The sequence below is a fragment of the Electrona antarctica genome (genome assembly GCF_951216825.1).
Source record: "Electrona antarctica genome assembly, chromosome: 14".
Classification (NCBI taxonomy): domain Eukaryota; kingdom Metazoa; phylum Chordata; class Actinopteri; order Myctophiformes; family Myctophidae; genus Electrona; species Electrona antarctica.
This window is the reverse complement of record NC_136795.1, coordinates 45,726,265-45,748,522: the sequence shown is the minus strand read 5'-3', so window position 1 is coordinate 45,748,522 and position 22,258 is coordinate 45,726,265. Positions and strand designations below refer to the sequence as shown.

The following is a 22,258-nucleotide window of genomic DNA, read 5'->3' as shown; positions in this document are numbered from 1 at the left end:
CTGTGATCAGAAAACTAAGATATATTGTATATTTGATTATGAAGACACTTCTCAGGTAGGCCTAGAATGCAATGTGCCATGCTGCAAAGCATATGATTAACTCATCATTGTATTCTGTATAAATAAAATAAAAAATATATAGGAATATTTCTTCCCTTGTGCCATTTCACAAATTGCCATTACTTTATGTTCTGTGTAAAGCATGTTCTGTGTAAAGCACATTGAATTGCCTTGTTGAAATAAAATGGCTTTGCCTTTCATAGTAGCCCACCTCATTGACACTGAGAGACACACACACTCTCTCTCTCGCTCTCTGTTTTACTGAACTATTACAGTCTTCTCACAATGTCACCCAACACAAGACATTTGTTTATCACTCTACAGTATATAGAAAAACACCAACCTGGGTGTACATGCTTTTCATTAAAAGCAAGTGGCCCATTGCCAAGCAATAATAGTCACCCAATTGTACTTTATTTTATTTTTTCCTCCCAGAGGGGCCATCATTGACAAAATGCACATGCTAAAACCTGGCACTAACTCAATCAATGCCACAACAAACTATTGTACCAGACTCAGTTATTTTAGCTCCTGTATTGGTGTTACATTTGTTTGATAAATAAATATTGGCATGAATATTAAGAAAGAAGAATAGGAGATTAGTCCTAAACCCTGAACATAACTGGAAAATAAATCTCCCACTACTGTGCACATGTGAGTTAAGAGTCTAAAACACAACTGAACACAACACATTTAACACACAACAATTAAAATACCCCCCCCCCCCCGCCCCCATTCCAGGACTATGAATAGCTGCTGGTTTTGTTGTGAAGCATCATGTTGAGTTCAACAACACCCCACAGGGTGGAGCTGAATGTGTCAATGTGAGTGATTGAGGTGATTTAAATCACACATTAAATACAATTATTTCAGTTAGATTATTACAGATTGGTAAATCAGATCAGTAAAACCAGACCAAAGCCTCCATATTATTTATATAGTAATGAATCAAAAATATTCACTAATGTATCTAAATAACTGGCTAAAAGCATTAAGTTATTGTAGCATATGTCATTATGGCTGCAGTTAAATATAGGCTCCGATAACTATAGACAAACAATGCAACACGTTGACTGTTTGTAATAAATGGAAGATGAGTAATTATTGGCTTATTGTCAATCTATACTATGGAAAGGAATGATTTCTCTTCAAATAACACATTTGGTGGCTCTTAAAAGAGCCGTTTTGGGGTTGTGACAGATTAGTCTAAGCACGTTCTCCGCGGATACGACGGGCCAGCTGGATGTCTTTGGGCATGATAGTCACCCTCTTGGCGTGAATGGCGCAAAGGTTGGTGTCTTCAAACAGACCGACCAGATAAGCCTCGGCAGACTCCTGGAGAGCCATGACGGCGGAGCTCTGGAAGCGCAGGTCGGTCTTGAAGTCCTGGGCGATCTCCCTCACCAGGCGCTGGAAGGGCAGCTTGCGGATGAGCAGCTCGGTGGATTTTTGGTAACGACGGATCTCCCTCAGAGCCACTGTACCGGGACGGTAACGGTGAGGCTTCTTCACGCCACCGGTTGCCGGTGCGCTCTTACGAGCTGCCTTGGTGGCGAGCTGCTTCCTGGGCGCTTTGCCACCGGTGGACTTACGAGCGGTCTGCTTGGTTCTTGCCATTGTATCTTGTTGTCTTCTAAAGAAGTTGAGAATAGAATGCTTAATTGCACTGAAAACTGCTGCTTTTATTAGCGCCTCAGAGACGCCGTCGTCCTCTGATTGGTCAGTGGTCAGGGTACCGCCTTGTTTGGGGAGGTATCATGCATCACTGGCACCGATTGGAGGGGAACTCTTACAAATGCCATAGCCTACTGCGCTGGGGTTGCTGTGCAAATAAATACTATGGAATACTACTAGTTTCCGTTGCAAACTGATAATGCATTGCTGTAGGCATATTTCGTATGACATGGAAAAAGTTAAAAGTACTTGGTGAAATAAGCCTACACTGCTGTTTAATTGAATCCCGTTTATTGTCCCACACGTGCGCTCTATTGTCACTGTAAACATTGCCAGGGCCTTAGCTTGGGCCTATATGCTTTAAAGTCACGTTTGTATTCAGTTTTTGAATTGACCCTGTGTGCCATATGCTTACTGCTGTCGCTATCACACCTACCTACATATCCCCATATTCATAATGGTACTATAAGATATTATGATAGAATACAGGTGCACCTACAAATAATCATGTATTCACAACTTGGAACAAAATACACATTTTAGCTATTAATGTTTATAAATTGTTTGGATCATAATACAATTAATTTACCGTCTTAGTAGAGCTAGACTAGTGTAATAGAAAGCTTCTCTAACGTACGTAGATCATACGTACATACGTAGTTGCATATGAAAATTATTAACTGAATGTATTGCCAAATATGAAAGTTTCATGTTATCTATGACCACTGCAATTCACATAAATGTTCGATAACCAAACTGGACAAACTGGTTTATGTTAGGAGGATAAACGCTTTGTTGGATTAGATGGGTGGTCCTTAAAAGGACCGTTGTGTTTAGAGCAGACAAATCAGTTTACTTGGAGCTGGTGTACTTGGTCACAGCCTTGGTGCCTTCAGACACGGCGTGCTTGGCCAGCTCACCGGGGAGCAGCAGGCGGACGGCGGTCTGAATCTCCCTGGATGAGATGGTGGAGCGCTTGTTGTAGTGAGCCAGTTTGGAGGCTTCACCGGCGATACGCTCAAAAATGTCGTTGACAAAGGAGTTCATGATGCCCATGGCCTTGGAAGAGACACCGGTGTCAGGGTGGACCTGCTTCAGGACCTTGTATATGTAGATGGCATAGCTCTCCTTCCTGGACTTTCTGCGCTTCTTGCCGCCCTTTGCTGCGGTCTTGGCGACGGCTTTCTTGGAGCCCTTCTTGGGCGCTGGTTTCGCTACTTCAGGCATAGTTTTCTTTGTGTATTGAAGAAAATAACTAAGGTGATCTGTTCGTGGCGTTGCACCAATATTTATAGCAAGCCTATGCAAATGAGGTATGCGACTCCCAGCAGTTGATTGGCTTATGCTGGCACTGCTCATGTGACCCAGAGTGGGAGGTGTCTCACACTGTCTTTGTTTCTGTATAATGTTCTCCCGCCTGCCTGTATATTGTCCCACTAAAATAGACTACTACTAGGCATTTATCATGATAATAGACATATTATATTGATCCGCTATCAATCCGAGATGATATTTCTATGGCATGAAATGTGCATTTCATAGATGCTAATCATAGCTGGGATGAGTGAGGTCTCTGACTTCAATCACAAACTTGAAGCTGTGTGTAATTATGTGACATGAATTAAGTGGGTCATCTTATATAGACTATACCAAACTGAATCAGGGAGTATATTGCTAATGATTGCCTCTGTGTGTGTGTGTGTGTGTGTGTGTGTGTGTGTGTGTGTGTGTGTGTGTGTGTGTGTGTGTGTGTGTGTGTGTGTGTGTGTGTGTGTGTGTGTGTGTGTGTGTGTGTGTGTGTGTGTGTGTGTGTGTGTGTGTGTGTGTGTGTGTGTGTGTGTGTGTGTGTGTGTGTGTGTGTGTGTGTGTGTGTGTGTGTGTGTGTGTGTGTGTGTGTGTGTGTGTGTGTGTGTGTGTGTGTGTGTGTGTGTGTGTGTGTGTGTGTGTGTGTGTGTGTCTACATACATTAAAGAGTATTATAACAATCACATTGGTGTTGTATTACTTATTCACCTGGAATGCAATGTGCACATAATATGTGCATTACATTTACTCATTCATACACCGATGGCAAAGTGGTAAAGTGGTTCTGGGAATTAAACGTGGCAAAATATGTCTAATTATTATGACATTAAGTAAACAATAATTACTCAAAATCAGTCCCCCAATAGGAATGAACTGCTCTATATATGATTGACCCATGCATAATTGGTAGCAAGCTTATTTTATAAAGGAGTCTCTCTATCATTCACTCTAAACATTGTACTAGTAAAGCAGACTTATATAAACATTGTGGCTTGATGTATTAAGAAGACATAGTATATTAGTATATAACTTAGTATAGTTGTAATGTGCTGTTCTGGTGAGCTTAATAATACAGTACGACAATGACCGACACTTATAATACTTCATACACTATATTGTTATGAATCCTTAGCATGCATTGTAAATGTGAGTATAATGAATTATAGACCCGACCTTAAAATAATTGTCTTTGTAAATTTACAACATCTTGGATTATATATTTAGTTCACAGCCCTGACACCACTGTAATAATATGTGATACACTACAGATATATGAGTTTAGGATTAAACAGAGTCACAAATAGAGAGAGAAATCACACTTGTGTGAAGTGAGGGGCGCTCTTATCATCATGCAGCAGTGCTCAGCCAATCAAATCATCGCAATGGGGTTCACACAGACACACAAAGCTGGGCATCCATCCATCCATTCATCTTCAACCGCTTATCCGTAGTCGGGTCGCGGGGACAACAGCTCCACCATGTGCTCCAGACTTCCCTCTCCAGAGCAACATTAGTGACTTCCTCCTGGGGGATTCCGAGACGTTCCCAGGCCAGTGAGTCGATGTGTTTCCTCCAACTGCGCCTTGGTCTGCCCCGGGATCTCCTCCCAGTGGGCCGTGCGTCGAGAACCTCCCTAGGGATGCGCCCGAGAGGCATCCTAACCAGATGCCCGAACCACCTCAGCCAGCTCCTTTCCAGGCGAAGGAGCAGCGGTTCTACTCTGAGTCTCTCTCGTGTGACTGAACTTCTCACCCTATCTCTAAGGGAGATGCCAGCCACCCGTCGAAGAAAACTCATTTTGGCCGCTTGTATTCGCAACCTTATGGGCATAGACCCTAAAATAATAATACAAAAAAAAAACATGAAAGAAAAGTAAGTAATGCATCATGGCTTTTATACCACGGCTGTGCTTTTTCAAAGATGCATGCATGTGAACCTAAACATGTTTAAGGAACACGTCTGATCTTCATCACCACAGCCTTAGAGACAAGCCTTGTACCAAAATGCCCCGTAAAACAGAATTGCACAGTTCTGGCCATGGGTGTCCTGATCTTTGTCAAAGGTTGAGAATTTCCCACCATTGTGATAGGTCAGTGAGTCTCCTGCTCCTCCGTCACTGAAGCCAGCAACCTGCAGCTTGTAGCCATCAGCCTCAGAACACACAGAGAAAGAGGAGTAAGAGGCAAACGTTGTGTTTCCCTCAAAGTCTTCCATGTCCACCCTCAGCTTATACTTGATTTTGTTGTTGGTGAGGATATGCATGTTCTCCAGTCCCAGCCAGTACTTACCTGATGCGTCTCCAAACCCAGCTTGGTACTGAGCTGCAGGGTCTGTAGAAGTTCACAGTGCCGTCCACTCTTCTCTGGATGACTGTCCACTTCCCTCCAGCTGTGTCCATGTCACAGTAGACCTTGACCGGTGTAGTGGTGGGCATAAGGTGTGGCCAAAGTTGAATGATGAGAGAGCCAGTGGTCTCAGGTTCAATTCCAGGCTTCTGCAATGTGTATTTTTAAAGCACTTGCCCTAGCCCCTTAGATAGAACTTTTTGTAGACTTACCTTTTTATACAGATTTATAGCATGTTACGTAGACAGCACTAGATTTGCATTTTATGTAGTCATAGCACTTTATACTATATATGTAATAGTTTATATGCATAGTTTAATTATATAGATATTCCACTGTTACGTTCTTAGCTTCTGCTAAATGCCTGAATTGTAAATTGTAATTGTAAATATTGTTGAGGAGGACAGGATATGTGAATACTGTGATCTGAACGAGGTGGAGAACAAAATCAATTGTATTGTGTCCTGATCATGCTCTGAGAGTAGTATTGTTTGAAAAAGTCCACACCCCTGCTCTGTTTATTTTTCACAATGTTTTCGCTTTTTCAGAGTATCTTTACAGGGCATGGCGATGGGTGACGTATAACTACATTAACTTATATATGAACTGTTTTATAGATTGGTTATATATTTCATGTACTGAAAAGGTCTGTGTGGTAAATGGTAAATGGTAAATGGTGCATTTATATAGCGCCTTTATCCAAGGCGCTTTACATAGATTGTGCATTACATTCACCCATTCATACACCGATTGCGGCGGAAGCCATGCAAGGTACCAACCAGCACATCGGGAGCAATTTGGGGTTCAGTGTCTTGCCCAAGGACACTTCGACATGTAGACAGGAGGAGCCGGGATTCGAACCGCCGACCCATGGATCATTGGACGACCTGCTCTACCTCCTGAGCCACAGTCGTGGGTTTACTACTACTGTTTGTAATGATCTGGTTGTTTTGTTTTTTTGTTATTGTTTTAATTGCTGTGTGTGACTGATAATCCCATGTGGGATGGGTCAAGAAATTGTCCGGACACGGAGATAAAATATGTATTCATTCGTTAATTCATTCACACAGACACGAACGCACACGCATGTTTGTTGAACTCCCTCTGGTGTTGTAACGTCATCTGCTGTGGTGTTAATCACAGCTTCTACAGTAATGTGAATAACCCAGGGAGGAACATAATCCACATAATAAAACCTGACACATACAAACTCAATCACTATTTCAACATAGGTCTCAACCACACCAACCTTTTGTAACAGACTTGGTTTGTTTAACTCTTTGTTTGACAGATATATATTGGCATGCATGAATGACAGGCTAAAATAGTCCTACAAATCTGAACACCACTGGGAAATAAATCAAATCTCCCACAATGCAGCCCTCTCAGAGTTGCAAATGGATACATTAACACTGAGGATTTTACTGTGCATATGTTGGACCTACTAGAAACATGCTCAACCACCACTCCACTTTGAGAAGCCAACACTGATTGATTGATTGATTGATTGATTGATTGATTGATTGATTGATTGATTGATTGATTGATTGATTGATTGATTGATTGATTGATTGATTGAAATATGTATTAACAGTTTGCAGAATTACAGTACATTTCAAGCACAAACTCAATACAAAGACTGTTAACTGTGAGTGGACGACCCAATTAAGCATTACACTTGTTTACAAGAGGGTCCACCATGTTCAATTCATCAAAACATTTAGAGACGTACAAATAGACACTTCTATATAGTCAAGGAACAGAACAGGAATTCATCATAAAGGAGGTAAAAAGGGAAAATAAACATATACAGTGAGGGGGAAAAGGGGGGGACGGTTTGGGGGGATCCAGATTTTACGGGGGACAGTTTCGAATTGCAGCCGTCCGTAGGTGCCCTTTGAGAGCGGTTTTGAAGGAGTCAAGGGATTCACATGTCTTAATGACTGTTGGTAGGGCATTCCACATTTTGGTGGCATAGGAGCAGAAATAATTTAGTCCCTTGTTTGTGCCGAATCTGGGTTGTACATGGTTTGTTGCACTCCCTCTGGTGTTGTGGGTGTGGACTTCGTTAACATTAAGGAAGTATTTAGACAGGTACATGGGTATCTTGGTGGTGTATCGAATCTTGTGGACCAGACCCATTGCAAGATGCTGTACTCTGTCGTCGACCCTAAGCCATTCCAGCCTGTCAAAGTGGGCAGGGGTGAGGTGGGTTCGGGGAGTGAGGCCAAGTAGGAGCCTGACCAGTTTGTTTTGGGAGGTCTGGAGCCTTGTTTTAAGGGCCTTTGAGGTGCTGTGGTACCAAGAGGTGCATGCATAGTCAAAGAAACCTTGTATGAGGGCTCCTGTTAAGGTCTTCAAGGTGTTTTTGTTGACCAGTGAGGAGATCCTGTAAAGGAATCTTGTTCTTTGATTGACTTTTTTTATTACGTTGGTGGCCATTATCACCGGAAAGATTAGCCTCCAGGATGGAACCTAGGTAGGTAATTTCATCTTTTCATGTGACAATATTGTCACCCACTCTAACCAAGAAGCCATCTGCCTTGCTGAGATTACTATTTGATCCAAAGAGAATGGATTCAGTTTTTCCCAGGTGTAAGGATAGTTTGTTATCAGTGAGCCAGGTGCAGATTCTACTGAGTTCAGAGCTGAGGGTCTTTTCAACCTGCAATTTGATAGACATGCAGATTAGATTTACAGTTTTACTGGTAGATTGCGATCTATACGTTTTGGGCAATGATTTGCATGTTGATCACACTTTCAGTTAGATGCATTATTACTGTTATTCCAGATTAAATAAGACCAAGCCTTCTTAAATAAAACAAACTATACAAAAAAAATCCCAGGAATTTAATTTTCACGTTTCAAATTGTGTCTGCTAAGCAAATGCCATATATGCATGCACTATTAAATGTCTACATACCTGGCCAACAGCATTAGTTATCTTAGCAAAAAGTTGAATATGGAATAAAAAATAATATACATCCATCTATATGAATATGTATCAAGGGAGATGACACAACACATTGGCAGTTTAATACATAATCTTGTCTTCAATATTCCTACACTTTGCTGCACAGAAGTGTTGATTGTGGAGTAAACTAAAATGTGCCTTGCACTTTTATGCACTGTGGTCCATGGAATGTGACACTACGTGTAGGCTAAAAACAAACTATACAAAAAAAATCCCAGGAATTTAATTTTCACGTTTCAAATTGTGTCTGCTAAGCAAATGCCATATATGCATGCACTATTAAATGTCTACATACCTGGCCAACAGCATTAGTTATCTTAGCAAAAAGTTGAATATGGAATAAAAAATTATAATTTTTTCACGTTTCAAATTGTGTCTGCTAAGCAAATGCCATATATGCATGCACTATTAAATGTCTACATACCTGGCCAACAGCATTAGTTATCTTAGCAAAAAGTTGAATATGGAATAAAATAATAATATACATCCATCTATATGAATATGTATCAAGGGAGATGACACAACACATTGGCAGTTTAATACATAATCTTGTCTTCAATATTCCTACACTTTGCTGCACAGAAGTGTTGATTGTGGAGTAAACTAAAATGTGCCTTGCACTTTTATGCACTGTGGTCCATGGAATGTGACACTACGTGTAGGCTAAAAACAAACTATACAAAAAAAATCCCAGGAATTTAATTTTCACGTTTCAAATTGTGTCTGCTAAGCAAATGCCATATATGCATGCACTATTAAATGTCTACATACCTGGCCAACAGCATTAGTTATCTTAGCAAAAAGTTGAATATGGAATAAAAAATAATATACATCCATCTATATGAATATGTATCAAGGGAGATGACACAACACATTGGCAGTTTAATACATAATCTTGTCTTCAATATTCCTACACTTTGCTGCACAGAAGTGTTGATTGTGGAGTAAACTAAAATGTGCCTTGCACTTTTATGCACTGTGGTCCATGGAATGTGACACTACGTGTAGGCTAAATACAAGGATAGTGATTACCTTACCTACAAGTAATGTTTGCCTACAAAATGATTACGAACACAGTGTATATGTGTGGAGAGAGACTGCTTTCTTTTAAATATCTTTTACATTTAGAATTATTTTACTCATACTATGCTGGGTGTTTCATTGTGTATGTATTGTCCTGAATGTATGCATTGACCTGAGCAAAACAAATTTCTCTCTCTCTCTCTCTCTCGACACAGTCTTTCCCAAGGAACCTCCTTCCTTGGGAGGAGTATTCACGCCTCTAGCACTGATTGGACGGGAGCTCAGTTCATACACTCATTCATTGGTGGGGCGCACAGCCCCACATACAGACAATACTAGGTTGTGTGTTGTTGAAGATATAAAAGGTCTCGCGCGCCTCTCCTCACCACATTTCTCAATTGTCTTCGAGATTTTACTCCAGAACTAAACCTACATCAAAATGAGCGGCCGAGGGAAAACCGGAGGAAAGACCAGGGCGAAGGCTAAGACCCGCTCATCCCGTGCCGGGCTCCAGTTCCCCGTTGGTCGTGTCCACAGGCTGCTGCGAAAAGGCAACTATGGCAAAAGAGTCGGCGCCGGAGCTCCAGTGTACCTCGCTGCGGTGCTCGAGTATCTGACCGCTGAGATCCTGGAGTTGGCTGGAAACGCTGCCCGTGACAACAAGAAGAGTCGTATCATCCCCCGTCACCTCCAGCTGGCCGTCCGCAACGACGAGGAGCTTAACAAACTGCTGGGTGGAGTAACCATCGCACAGGGCGGTGTGCTGCCCAACATCCAGGCTGTTCTGCTGCCCAAGAAGACCGAGAAAGCCGCCAAGAAATAAATCTGCTTCATTCGTTTAACAAACCCCACAAAGGCTCTTTTAAGAGCCACCCACTGTTTCCATGTAAAGGTTAATTTCCAATGTCTTTGAGGAGCACACTTCATAAATCACTGATTAATGTTACTAGTTCCGTCGCTTAATATGAAACTAAATAAGGCTGACTTTATTTTTGTATGCGTCAACGGCAGCCAAAAAGTAGTTCATAAATAAGCGACCCAATATACTAAGACTGCCTAAATAATAATACTTTTAGATAAATGCATATTTTGCTTTGATCCTGTGTCAGTTGTTATTACGCACAGGTGTCTTTATAATAGTACTTTGTCATTAATGTATCCGGCACCAAATTTAAATAATGCAGACTATTTTTTACTTTATGGCCCATGTCTAGTTTGTACCAGTTATATACGCACGCTCAGCCACGTCCACACCGAACAGTTTTGTTCAACAATTAGTCAAAGACTAATTGCAACAGACTAGCATTTTTAATCAGCCTATGCAAAGCAGTATACGGTCACTCTCTGGACTAGACAATATAGAAAATGGACCAGTCAGTAGCTTGCTAACTATGATATGTGGCAGCGGTGGCCGAACGGATAGCGGAGCGGTCTTGATACCGGAAGGTCGCCAGTTCGAATCAGCTGTCCGACACGTTAAAACTACCACCGCTGAAGTGCCCTTGAACAAGGCATTGAACCACTACGATGAAATGTGTTCTATGAGCAGGGCCTGGCTGGAAACAAGTTCTTGAGCTTAGCCCAGATACCCTGGGTAAATATAGTAATCATTTAATTTCATACATTAGTGGTGTATAAAGCTAGGGTATTGGAATTTTCGGGAAACGGCAGACTTAACTGTCAACGGATCATAGTAACAATGCTTGTTTGACTAGTAAAGCACAAATCTTCAAAAGGTTCTACAAATTGTATATGGAATCTGCTCTGTAGAGAAAGTGTGGGCGGCTCTTAAAAGAGCCTTTGGGTTGTTGGTAGATCAAGTCAGCATTATTAACCTCCGAATCCGTACAGAGTGCGGCCCTGTCTCTTCAGAGCATAGACAACATCCATGGCGGTCACGGTCTTTCTTTTGGCGTGCTCGGTGTAGGTGACAGCGTCACGGATCACGTTCTCCAGGAAGACCTTGAGGACCCCGCGGGTCTCTTCGTAGATCAGACCGGAGATACGCTTCACTCCGCCACGGCGAGCCAGACGGCGAATAGCGGGCTTGGTGATTCCCTGGATGTTATCTCGAAGCACCTTGCGATGACGCTTGGCGCCTCCTTTTCCAAGACCTTTTCCTCCCTTACCTCTTCCTGACATTTTGAGTTCAGCTGTAGTTAGAGATAGAAAACTGAATGATTTGAGAGCTCAGAGACTTTCTCTTTTATGTGTGTTCGGAGGACGTAAGGGAGGACAGGCAGAGCGAGCTGCGTGGGCGTTACTAACCCCGAAAGGGAAAACGAGCTGCGTGGGCGTTACTAACCCCGCCCCCCACCACTCTCTCTCTCTCAATTCAATTCAATTAGCTTTATTGGCATGAATGTAGTAACTATAGTATTGCCAAAGCATACAATGCAGCAAAAAATAAAATAAATACAAATATAACAGAAAACAATATCAAACATACAAATAGAACAATAGTTTGTGTGTGTGTGTGTGTGTGTGTCAAGATAATGGTCACATTTAGTGTTGTTCTCTCTCTCACACACACACACAAACTCTCTCTATATTCTTTAGTTGTTTTGCTATTACATTTGTAATGGCACTACTCAATTGAAATGCTATTTCGAACAAAACAGTGGTCATGGCCATAGCAAAACAGTGATTGATGGCTTCACAAATATTGATGTCAATATTTATTAGGGGTGGGGGGATTTGCAAAATGTTATTTATCTAACTGAATGTATTGATTTGATTACGTGAGTAACATTGATGTATCAATCTGATGACATGTATTCTTTATCTGATGTGATGTAATGCCATGCGTTGAATATTGTGTTGTACTGTGATATTTTGGATTAGAGCAATGAGAGCATCAGATAGGCCAGCAGCAGAAATGATGTTTGCAATACATAATATTAGCAATGAATATTTTAGAAAGGGTCCATATTTTTGCTCGTAAGGCAAAAAAAATGTATTACTATAAAGCCATAAACTGGTTATTATTCCAGTGCTCACATGTGACCATGACGTAACAAGTGAGGATAGTAGCTCTTAAAAGAGCCTTTTGTGGGTATAAAGATGGAGAAGTCCGTTTACTTCCTTTTGGGAGCGGCCTTCTTTGCTGCCTTGGGTTTGGCAACCTTCTTGGCAGGAGCTTTCTTGACTGCTGCGGGCTTCTTAGCCACTTTCTTGGGGCTCTTGGCGGCCTTCTTCGGGCTTTTAGCTGCTACTTTCTTGGCGGCAGGCTTCTTGGCTTTCTTGGGTGATTTCTTGGCGTCTGCGGGCTTCTTTGCTGCCACCTTCTTGGGCTTCTTAGCTGCTACAGGTTTCTTGGCTGCAGCAGGCTTCTTTGCTTTAACTGCTTTCTTAGCAATAGGTTTCTTTACCTTCACCGCTTCTGCCTTGTTCATCTTGAAAGAGCCAGAAGCCCCGGTGCCTTTCAGCTGGACCAGGGTGCCTTTAGTGACCAGGCTCTTGACGGCGATCTTAACGTGGGACTTGTTCTTCTCCACATCGTAGCCGCCGGCAGCCAGAGCCTTCTTGACCGCAGCCAGGGACACACCGCTCCGCTCCTTGGAGGCGGACACGGCCTTGACGACCAGATCAGCGACGCTGGGGCCGGTCTTCTTGGGTCGGGGTGCTGCCTTCTTCTTGGCGGCCTTGGCCGGTGACGGAGCTGGTGCTGGTGCGACTTCTGCCATTATTATCTTCATTATTATCGGGTGCATTATCTCGTACATTGCTGTTCCTTCTCTCAAGTAAACTCTCACAGACTGATGCTGAACGCTCTGAAGGGGCTGGACTTAAACACCACATGAGAACCACGTGGAGTCAACACACACAGGCCTTCTTCTCTTGTGCCACTTGTGTTTTCTCCTCGATTAAAACAAGTTATAACAAACTACTGTTTATATTATTTAATGCGACAAAGAGCTGACCAGTTAACACACATGTGCCTTTCTGTCATGAATGTATCTAAGATGAAAGCAGTGCACTCCTTTTTAGTAATAACCTCAAAACATCACCTGTCTAGAGTCAGATCAAAGTGTTGCCTTTGTCATTGTTCTTCTAAAATATTGTAAACTATGTTGAACATAGCAGGACGCTGTCATTGTACAGCTGCACAACTCCTGAATCCAGTCACCAGGAGTTAATCTGCAATAAAATTTAGTTCAATCTCCCATTTGATGCGTCGTACTGAGTTCAAAGGTTATATAAAGTCCAATAAACATAACTCATGGGACCTTAAATAAATTTATTTTTTTAATGATTACCACCGTGATACATATCCCAAAACGAATGGGTCAGCGTGATATGAACAAATGAATGAGAGTTTTGGATGTATATCCAATCTATACATGTCTTATCAGTGGCTTCTCAGAGTGGAGGGGGGGGTTGAGCTACTGAGTAGAGTGTAGTGTGTGTGTGTGTGTGTGTGTGTGTGTGTGTGTGTGTGTGTGTGTGTGTGTGTGTGTGTGTGTGTGTGTGTGTGTGTGTGTGTGTGTGTGTGTGTGTGTGTGTGTGTGTGTGTGTATGCATTGATGTAGGCCTATGTATATAGTGTAAAAGGACCCCCCTAAAATGAGAAGCTGCATCTCAAGGGCTAACCTCTGTGTGTGTGGACGCTGCACACAGAATGAAAAACAACAAGCAATGCTTGATAAATGCATTTTATATATGTGATGTATCCCCATGCTTTTTGTTCTTGCCTAATGTAAATCGCTCTGGATTAAGAGCGTCTGCTAAATGTCTAAATTGTTGTAAATTGCACAGCAGAATTAGGGTGATACCCACTCATTAATACCCACTCATCAAAATAATGAAGAGAGCGATTACATTTCAGGACCGCCTAAAATAAAGGTGGTCAATCATAGAGAAACCCTACAGGGATGCCCCCTATGTCAGCTGGTCCAGGGACTATATGCCAGCCAGGCGGTAAACCCATTGGATTTAACCAGATTATAAGAAAACAAAAAGAAAGCCATACCTGACGACTGGAAAGAGACTACCAAAAAACATAGCTAAATGGAATGCTATCTATCACTAAAAAGATAATATACATGGCTGAATACCTGAGCACGGTAAAATGACCCAACATTTAGGAAGTGTGTGTGTGAGTGTGTGTGTGTGTGTGTGTGTGTGTGCGTGTGTGTGTGTGTGTGTGTGTGTGTGTGTGTGTGTGTGTGTGTGTGTGTGTGTGTGTGTGTGTGTGTGTGTGTGTGTGTGTGTGTGTGTGTGTGTGTGTGTGTGTGCGTGCGTGTGTGCGTGCGTGTGTGTGTGTGTGTGTGTGTGCACATGCATGAGAACAACTACAGAGAGTGCTTTAACACCAAGCAACAGTGCAAGACTAAGAACTTTGTTTCCTATGGTGATCCAGCCTAGGAAATACCCACGGACTGGTTGTCAGAGGGTTTCGACCATAGATATATATAAACTCTAGATAGCTCACCCGCGCTGTTGGCCAATGGAGAGTGACGTCGTTACGTGGCGGCCATCTTACCTCGGGACACATAACATTGTGTCTATGGGGCATGTACTCTTAAATGACCATAACTTGACAAACTTCGTCTGTCCTTCGCCTAGTATGAACCTGTAAATATGGCAGACTTTGTATTTATGGTGTCTGCATTAGCAATGTTGCATTGGTTTTTTTTAATGTGTTGCAATGAATTAAAATGGGCTATAAACTATGTTATAACACCCACAGTTCCCAATATTCATAGTGGTACTTCAATGCTGTTTATTTGTGCGAATACAGGTGCAACTACATTTAATCATGCTTATCCCTTCAAACAATACACGTTTAGTAGTGTTTATAACTTGCTGGGTTGATACTAGTGTTAATGCTGACTTGATCTTATTCTACCAACAACCCAAAGGCTCTTTTAAGAGCCGCCCACACTATTTACGGAGTTGATCCCATTATATAAGTAGGCAATACTTTTAAAGCATTGTGACAGATTTGGGTAACAATGATTCATGGACAGCCACTGTTTAGGTCTAAAATCGCAGAGTAGACTCGTTTGAAAGGCCACACAATGTGTAATGTGTTAACGGTGACTTGTGGTCATTGTCAATTCATATTCCCTGGTTCAGTTTGGGTAGTAGAGTTCCCGGGCCGCCTTCAAAACTAGTGATCCAAATCTCATACAGTAGACCGGGACTGTATACAATGACCAGCTTAATATTATTGACATCACAAGTTTACACAATACTTTAAGTTTGCTTGCCCACAAACCACAGCTATGATGAACATGGTCAGGGCCATGGGCCATAGAAATATAATCTCTTAATACTAATACGGTATTAGTAGCAAATAGACTGACTGCAGTAAGTGGACTGACTGTACAGTATAGATTTACCCTAAACGTTTATTATCATATACACCTATATAGTGGGAAAATAGATCAGGCATCTCTCATCTCATCTGGGCCACTACAATAAGCCGCACCATCTCGTCTAGGGAGATTCAGACCGCCGTCCGCCTGCTTCTCCCCGGTGAGCTGGCCAAGCATGCAGTGTCTGAGGGCACCAAGGCTGTGACCAAGTACACCAGCTCCAAGTAAACTATTCTCTCTGCTCTAAACACAACGGTCCTTTTAAGGACCACACATATTTTCCAAGAAAGAGTTTATCCAAATGTCATCAGACAGGATTATATAAAATGACTGCTGTGAATAGGGTCTGTAATTCTAAGCTTGATAGTCTAGACTGATACACCATTAAACTGGAATGCAGGCTCATTTCATTAAACCTGTGTATAGGAGGGGCTTGCGACCCTCAAAAATAAAACAAACAAATGGACAAATAATCATACATTGATGATAATAATCTTTAAAGGACTCTAACTTAAGTATATAATATTATTATTATTTATATATAAACTTGACTTTGTACTTTGTACTTACACCAAACCTGTATACACCAATAGCAATCTACAACCTTTGTAGCCTTGTAGGTTTTGAGCTTGTAGATTTGCTATTGTCCATGAATGCCCATTCCCCAAATTAAACATGCTGTTAGTTCATGTACAAAAAAAAAAAAAGTTCCTATCATACAAATATTGTGGGCTACCCCGAGTACCCCCTAGGCCCTAGGGGTCATATATTGTGCATTACATTCACACATTCATACACCGATTGCGGCGGAAGCCAAGCAAGGTACCAACCAGCACATCGGGAGCAATTTGGGGTTCAGTGTCTTGCCCAAGGACACTTCGACATGTAGACAGGAGGAGCCGGGATTCGAACCGCCGACCCATGGATCATTGGATGACCTGCTCTACCTCCTGAGCCACAGTCGACCCAAACTAGTGAAAACAGCAGATCTACAAGCTCACACCACTGTTTGAAAACCACTGTCTTACGGGTCTGGAGCTAAAACATTTGGGAACGAAGAACTCCGAAGAACTCCTCTGTGATGCGGTCGGTCCACTGGCGGTACATCTGCAGCGGCTTGTGGGGTTGCTCAGGTCAGCACAGTGCACGATGTTCTGGAGGACCTGAGGGAGAACCACACGGACCCAGCAATGTAAAAACACTACGACTATGTTCTGGACCAGTGTTGTTTTTGGCAGCAAATTTAGATTTTAGTCATATAGTCTCTTGAATAGTTTTAATTTAGTTTTAGTCTTGATTTACTTGGAGTTGTAGTGTTAGTTGGCACACAGTTGTATTTATTACATATTTGTAGCGATGCAGAACATTCAAGCTTTGTCACTCAAACATGCCTGGTCTATTGTCTCCCTAAAATATAACTAGGTTAGGGACTACCCCGACTAGGGATATATGATAATAAATAAACATTTAGGGTAAATCTATATTTCAATTCGAATTAATAGCTCTATTCCACTCTCCAATTTAAAAGTAACATGATTGTATACACATACATACTGGCACAATGTTTCTTGAGGGAAAATACAAATAGAACCAGTCTTGTTGTGGAATATAAGACATTTTAGAAAGCGGCAAAAAAGTGTCATCATTCAATTTGTATGTAATAATAATACAAAATATATATATAGGTCAACTGTGCTATATACGTTGCCTGCAAATGTGTGGTGTTTCATCTATTTTACATTTTATTGAGCCGTCATATTTTTTGTAAATGGCACCATTGGTATTGAATACATACATAAATTATACATTTGAGTGTGAAATTACCTGAAACATGTCAGATTTCTCATCACAAAACAAGAGCTTAGCAGAGTGAGATAAAGTGCCCTCTGTTAAGTCTCCATGCCACAGGGCCAACAGCTGTGTTTGCAGACACTGGAAAGTTGTAAATTAAAAACAGAAACTTTCACCACAAACGACTAGTTTTACTTTCATTCCAAACCCAGACATCTCTGCTTGCTCTGCAGCAAATATGGAACAGGGTATCATATGGTAAAACTATTTTAAAAGACAAATGACAGAGGAAAGTTGACAAACAACTGTACATGTAAGGGTGTACAAGTGAGGTTTTAAACGTCCCTAAACAAAACACAGGACTCCTCAACCCTCCACATGGTCTGATTATGAAGCTAAACCCGTCTGCTATTTAATCGAGTTTTTTGTAAGACTTTAATCCATTTATTTGTATGTATTTGATTTAGTTTTAGTTGTAGAGAAAACACAACTGTCTCAGTATTCTGCAGCACAGCGTACTGACCTAGTAGGTTGAGTCTACATCGTTCTCACATATGCTTTAAGTTCCACCCCCTCCTCCTCTTACAACATTCTCTACTCAGAGTTTACTTCAGTGCATCTGAACCTCGAACCTCTACTCTACAGAATGGCAGAAGTCGCCCCAGCTCCCGCCGCCGCCCCGGCTAAAGCCGCCAAGAAGAAGGCAGCACCCCGACCCAAGAAGACCGGCCCCAGCGTCGCTGAGCTTGTCGTCAAGGCCGTGTCCGCCTCCAAGGAACGCAAAGGTGTGTCCCTGGCTGCGGTCAAGAAAGCTCTGTCTGCCGGCGGCTACGATGTCGAGAAGAACAAGGCCCGCGTCAAGATCGCCGTCAAGAGCCTGGTAGCAAAAGGCACTCTGGTTCAGACCAAAGGTGCCGGCGCATCTGGTTCTTTCAAGATGAACAAGGAGGCACCGAAGGCAAAGAAACCCGCGAAGAAAGCAGTCAAACCCATGAAGCCTGCAGCCAAAAAAACAGCCGCGGCAAAGAAGTCTCCGAAGAAGGCGGTAGCCAAGAAGCCTGCAGCCGCTAAGAAATCTCCCAAGAAGGCAAAGAAGCCTGCTGCCGCTGCAAAGAAACCAGTAGCCAAGAAGAGTCCGAAGAAGGCGACCAAGAGTCCCAAGAAGGTGAAGAAGCCCGCTGCCGTCAAGAAAGCCCCAGCTAAGAAGGTAGCGAAGCCCAAGGCGGCGAAACCCAAGAAGGCTGCCGCCAAGAAGAAGTAAACACCAACACAGCCCGTTACCCCACAAAGGCTCTTTTAAGAGCCACCCACAACTTCATTTAAAGAATGTTCCTTATTTAATATAGTTGTCATGTCAATGAATGATATGTGTAGGAAACAGAGTTAGCCCAATGCGATTACTTGCGGGGAAACAAATGCTCAACACCATCCAGCCGAAATAAATTATTATGCAGTAGGCCTACTCTATTTTGCATACAAATGAAGTGAAGAATATAGACCGAAGAAAACCAAGACGGTAAATTTACAGTTTTACGATAACTAAAAGCCTAGGGAGCATCAGTGTTATATGTTACTGGTTCGTATAACTGTGCGTGTTTATTAAATCACTTCATAGGTCTAAATCAGCCGTTGCTTATTATACAAGTATCTCCGGTTAGTCTACTCTATTTCATAAGGTAATTCCATATTATATAGCCTACAATTGAGCGCATGAATCCCAACAGCCATAATCAAACTGTATGGAGCGCGTAAAACCATGCTAAAGGGGATTAGTGCAGCATAAAACACAACATGGACAATTTGTGACCTAATCCAAATTGAACGACAGAAGGCATAAATGCCTCCTCGAGTCCTCGTGCATGTATTAAAAACAATTTGTGCATAACTATTATAAAATACTGTGAAAATATGAAACATATTTTATATTATAACAAAAAGCCCCCGAAATTACAGTTACAATAGCATACATACCAAATTGATCTATGAGGTTATACGCATGATGCACTGCATCGTGATGTTACTTGGAAGTAAGAGAGACGGTATTAAATTGTATAAATGTGATATACATTTACATATGTAAATTATATCAATGCAATGACTGAGCAACTAGAGTAGTCACTAGTGTGAGTATGTGAGAGCGCCTACTTTGTAATCCCAAAGCCTGTGATAATGTGATTAGGTAAATGCTAAAGATTTGAAAACTATAAATCTATCGGAATATTACATAATTTATTCATATTGCTTTATATCACTTAAGTATTCACTTATATATACACATAGAAGTGACTCTTTATATAGAAATAGTGGGTGGCTCTTAAAAGAGCCTTTGTGGGGTTTGTAACTTGAAAGGAGATGTATTTCTTGGCGGCTTTCTCGGTCTTCTTGGGCAGCAGAACAGCCTGGATGTTGGGCAGCACACCGCCCTGAGCGATGGTCACTCCACCCAGCAGTTTGTTGAGCTCCTCGTCGTTGCGGACGGCCAGCTGGAAGTGACGGGGGATGATACGACTCTTCTTGTTGTCACGGGCAGCGTTTCCAGCCAACTCCAGGATCTCAGCGGTCAGATACTCGAGAACCGCAGCGAGGTACACTGGAGCTCCGGCGCCGACTCTCTGGGCATAGTTGCCTTTACGCAGCAGCCTGTGGACACGACCCACGGGGAACTGGAGCCCGGCACGGGATGAGCGGGTCTTAGCCTTCGCCCTGGTCTTTCCTCGGGATATGATTGAAACACTTTTGAAAGCAAGATACGCCTGACTCATTTCACAGGACAGGACAGCACATGAGCGTCCGGGGGGAGGGGGTTGGGTGTAATCAATCAGACCTCAAAACCAAACAAAAAGAAGAAAAAAACCCTAAATGACACACCGCGCGGTAGTGCCACGTGCAGAATACAGCCGACCTATAGGCTCATGACGCCAACGCGCCTGCGACGTGTCATGAGCTTGCAGGTCGGCCGTTATTTCCGGCGTGCGGCTGCCTTCGCGCGACAAGCGCATAAATTAGGTGTTAGCGCGTCCCCCTTTCATTTCTTGCTGCGCAGGCGTTTCGACTGCCTCGGGAGGTCTGAACTCTTCCTGGTGCGTTTTAGCGAAAAGCCGCCTTCGCCGATGGGCTCTCTGGCTAGAGACGGCAGCGCAGATACAGCCACCTGCGTCGTGCCCACGGTGCTACTGTCCATCAGCTCGCGGAGCTTGTGCTCCAGCTCGGCAAGGCGCGCGTTCTGCTCGCCGATGACCTGTGTCTGCTCTAGCAGCTTCTGCTCCTGGTCCTGTAGCTGCTTCTGCTGCTCCAACTGCTTCACACGCACCTCCTGCATCTCCCGCTGCAGCGCCGTCACGGAGGCACCGTTCACCTTCACCTGCTGCTGCACCTTGGTCATCTCCGAGCGCGACGGCGTGTTCTTGGCCAGAAGGGACATGGTGGTGAGGGAGGTGGATGGACCTGCGACTGAGGCGGATCCGATGAGGCGTCCAGACAGGTCGGCCCCAGGCAGCCTCTTCTTCAGGATGGGGACGATCTTCTCGTCAAAGTACTCCATGGCCATGGAAGAGATGTCACGCAGCTCCTGCAGGACCTCGTGAGCGCGCTGCGGCACGCGAGTGGAGTTGACGTAGCGCAACACACGGTATATCTCGCAGATCACCTTTCCAGGGATGAAGCAGCATAGGTTGGTGTCCACGTATTTCATGAAGGTCATGTTGAGCAGCGAGAGGCGAGTCTCCACGGCCGCCAGGATGTCCGCGTGGCGGGCCAGCGAGTGGTTCCTCCTCTCCGACTCTCGCCTGGGCAGCTGTGCTTTGACCTGCCTTTGACACAGGCTGTGGTATCTTTCCACACGCAGGAAGCCCTGGTTCAGGATGCGCTGGCAGATTATGTCCATGCGCTTGCACACCAGGCGCAGCAGGCTGATCTCGTCGTAGGACAGGAAGTTGAGGATGGTCTCCACGGCCACTATGGGCAGCCCCAGCAGAGGGTTGGCTGCGTTCTGGTTCTGAAGGCTCTGCTGGTGGTCCGGCGGAGGCGTCGACACCAGCCGGTGGGGCGACGACGACGAGTCGCAGTCCATCAGGTTCAGAGAGCCGCCCGGAGCAGCGGCAGCGACGACAACACCTCCTCCACCTCCAGCTCCGTCCGCTCGCGCTACGATGGCAGCCATCCGGTTTTTCCTCTGCCACTAATTTTGATATAGATTTATTTGAAGAGTTGAATCTCGAAGAAATGTGCTGGACGAGACGCGCGCGAGACCTTTTATAGCTTCAACAACACAGAGAAGAGTACCTTTCTGTATGCGCGGGTGTGCGCCCACCAATCATAGAAACGGATGAGAGCGCGGGCTGAGTGTGTATGAGCTTCCAACCAATCAGTAGTAGTGGCAGTGAAGTGCTCCTCCCAAAGAAGGAGGTTCCTGACCAGAGCCCTCTCAGAAATGAGTTGTAGCTCCTATAGAGTGTCGCAGTCCCGCCTCCTACCCGGGCCCAGGAAATGAAATCCAATGCATTATTCTCATAGACATTTCGTAAAGTATTTATTTAAAGACGGTTACGCCGCGGACAAAGCCAACTCGAGTCGTGACAACTCATGACAACACAAACAATATTTTGGACCAAACAAATAATTAGAAAGAAGAAAAACAACAAAAAAAGTGTTGTAACCTGCCGTTTTCTTCTTCTTTCTAATTATTTGTTTGGTCCAAAATATTGTTTGTGTTGTCATGAGTTGTCACGACTCGAGTTGGCTTTGTCCGCGGCGTAACCGTCTTT

The 22,258-nt window shown here is 43.4% G+C and overlaps 8 protein-coding genes across 8 annotated transcripts; 2 read left to right on the top strand and 6 right to left on the bottom strand.

The window, feature by feature from the left end:
- Positions 1-1,172: 1,172 nt before the first annotated feature.
- On the bottom strand, positions 1,173-1,692 carry LOC306937581 (histone H3.2-like). The gene has a single exon (XM_079521417.1). It carries the CDS (start codon positions 1,675-1,677, stop codon positions 1,267-1,269), a length of 411 nt encoding a protein of 136 aa, XP_079377543.1. The 5' UTR covers positions 1,678-1,692; the 3' UTR covers positions 1,173-1,266.
- An 894-nt stretch (positions 1,693-2,586) lies between these two features.
- On the bottom strand, positions 2,587-2,961 carry LOC306937568 (histone H2B-like; the record flags this gene model as incomplete). Its single annotated transcript, XM_079521405.1, has 1 exon — positions 2,587-2,961. The coding sequence occupies one exon, from the start codon at positions 2,959-2,961 to the stop codon at positions 2,587-2,589; it is 375 nt and encodes a 124-aa protein (XP_079377531.1).
- A 6,854-nt stretch (positions 2,962-9,815) lies between these two features.
- LOC306937563 (histone H2A-like) lies at positions 9,816-10,204 on the top strand (the record flags this gene model as incomplete). Its single annotated transcript, XM_079521400.1, has 1 exon — positions 9,816-10,204. Exon 1 carries the CDS (start codon positions 9,821-9,823, stop codon positions 10,202-10,204), a length of 384 nt encoding a protein of 127 aa, XP_079377526.1. The 5' UTR covers positions 9,816-9,820.
- A 997-nt stretch (positions 10,205-11,201) lies between these two features.
- On the bottom strand, positions 11,202-11,528 carry LOC306937572 (histone H4). The gene has a single exon (XM_079521408.1). The coding sequence runs from the start codon at positions 11,521-11,523 to the stop codon at positions 11,212-11,214; it is 312 nt and encodes a 103-aa protein (XP_079377534.1). The 5' UTR covers positions 11,524-11,528; the 3' UTR covers positions 11,202-11,211.
- Positions 11,529-12,458: 930 nt separating this feature from the next.
- Positions 12,459-13,067, bottom strand: LOC306937547 (histone H1-like; the record flags this gene model as incomplete). The annotated part of the gene is made up of 1 exon (XM_079521385.1): positions 12,459-13,067. One exon carries the CDS (start codon positions 13,065-13,067, stop codon positions 12,459-12,461), a length of 609 nt encoding a protein of 202 aa, XP_079377511.1.
- A 5,071-nt stretch (positions 13,068-18,138) lies between these two features.
- On the top strand, positions 18,139-18,756 carry LOC306937545 (histone H1-like; the record flags this gene model as incomplete). The annotated part of the gene is made up of 1 exon (XM_079521383.1): positions 18,139-18,756. Exon 1 carries the CDS (start codon positions 18,142-18,144, stop codon positions 18,754-18,756), a length of 615 nt encoding a protein of 204 aa, XP_079377509.1. The 5' UTR covers positions 18,139-18,141.
- Positions 18,757-19,759: 1,003 nt separating this feature from the next.
- On the bottom strand, positions 19,760-20,257 carry LOC306937243 (histone H2A-like; the record flags this gene model as incomplete). The annotated part of the gene is made up of 1 exon (XM_079520911.1): positions 19,760-20,257. One exon carries the CDS (start codon positions 20,255-20,257, stop codon positions 19,760-19,762), a length of 498 nt encoding a protein of 165 aa, XP_079377037.1.
- fbxo28 (F-box protein 28) lies at positions 20,242-21,649 on the bottom strand. The gene has a single exon (XM_079521374.1). It carries the CDS (start codon positions 21,562-21,564, stop codon positions 20,521-20,523), a length of 1,044 nt encoding a protein of 347 aa, XP_079377500.1. The 5' UTR covers positions 21,565-21,649; the 3' UTR covers positions 20,242-20,520.
- Between the last annotated feature and the right edge of the window lie 609 nt (positions 21,650-22,258).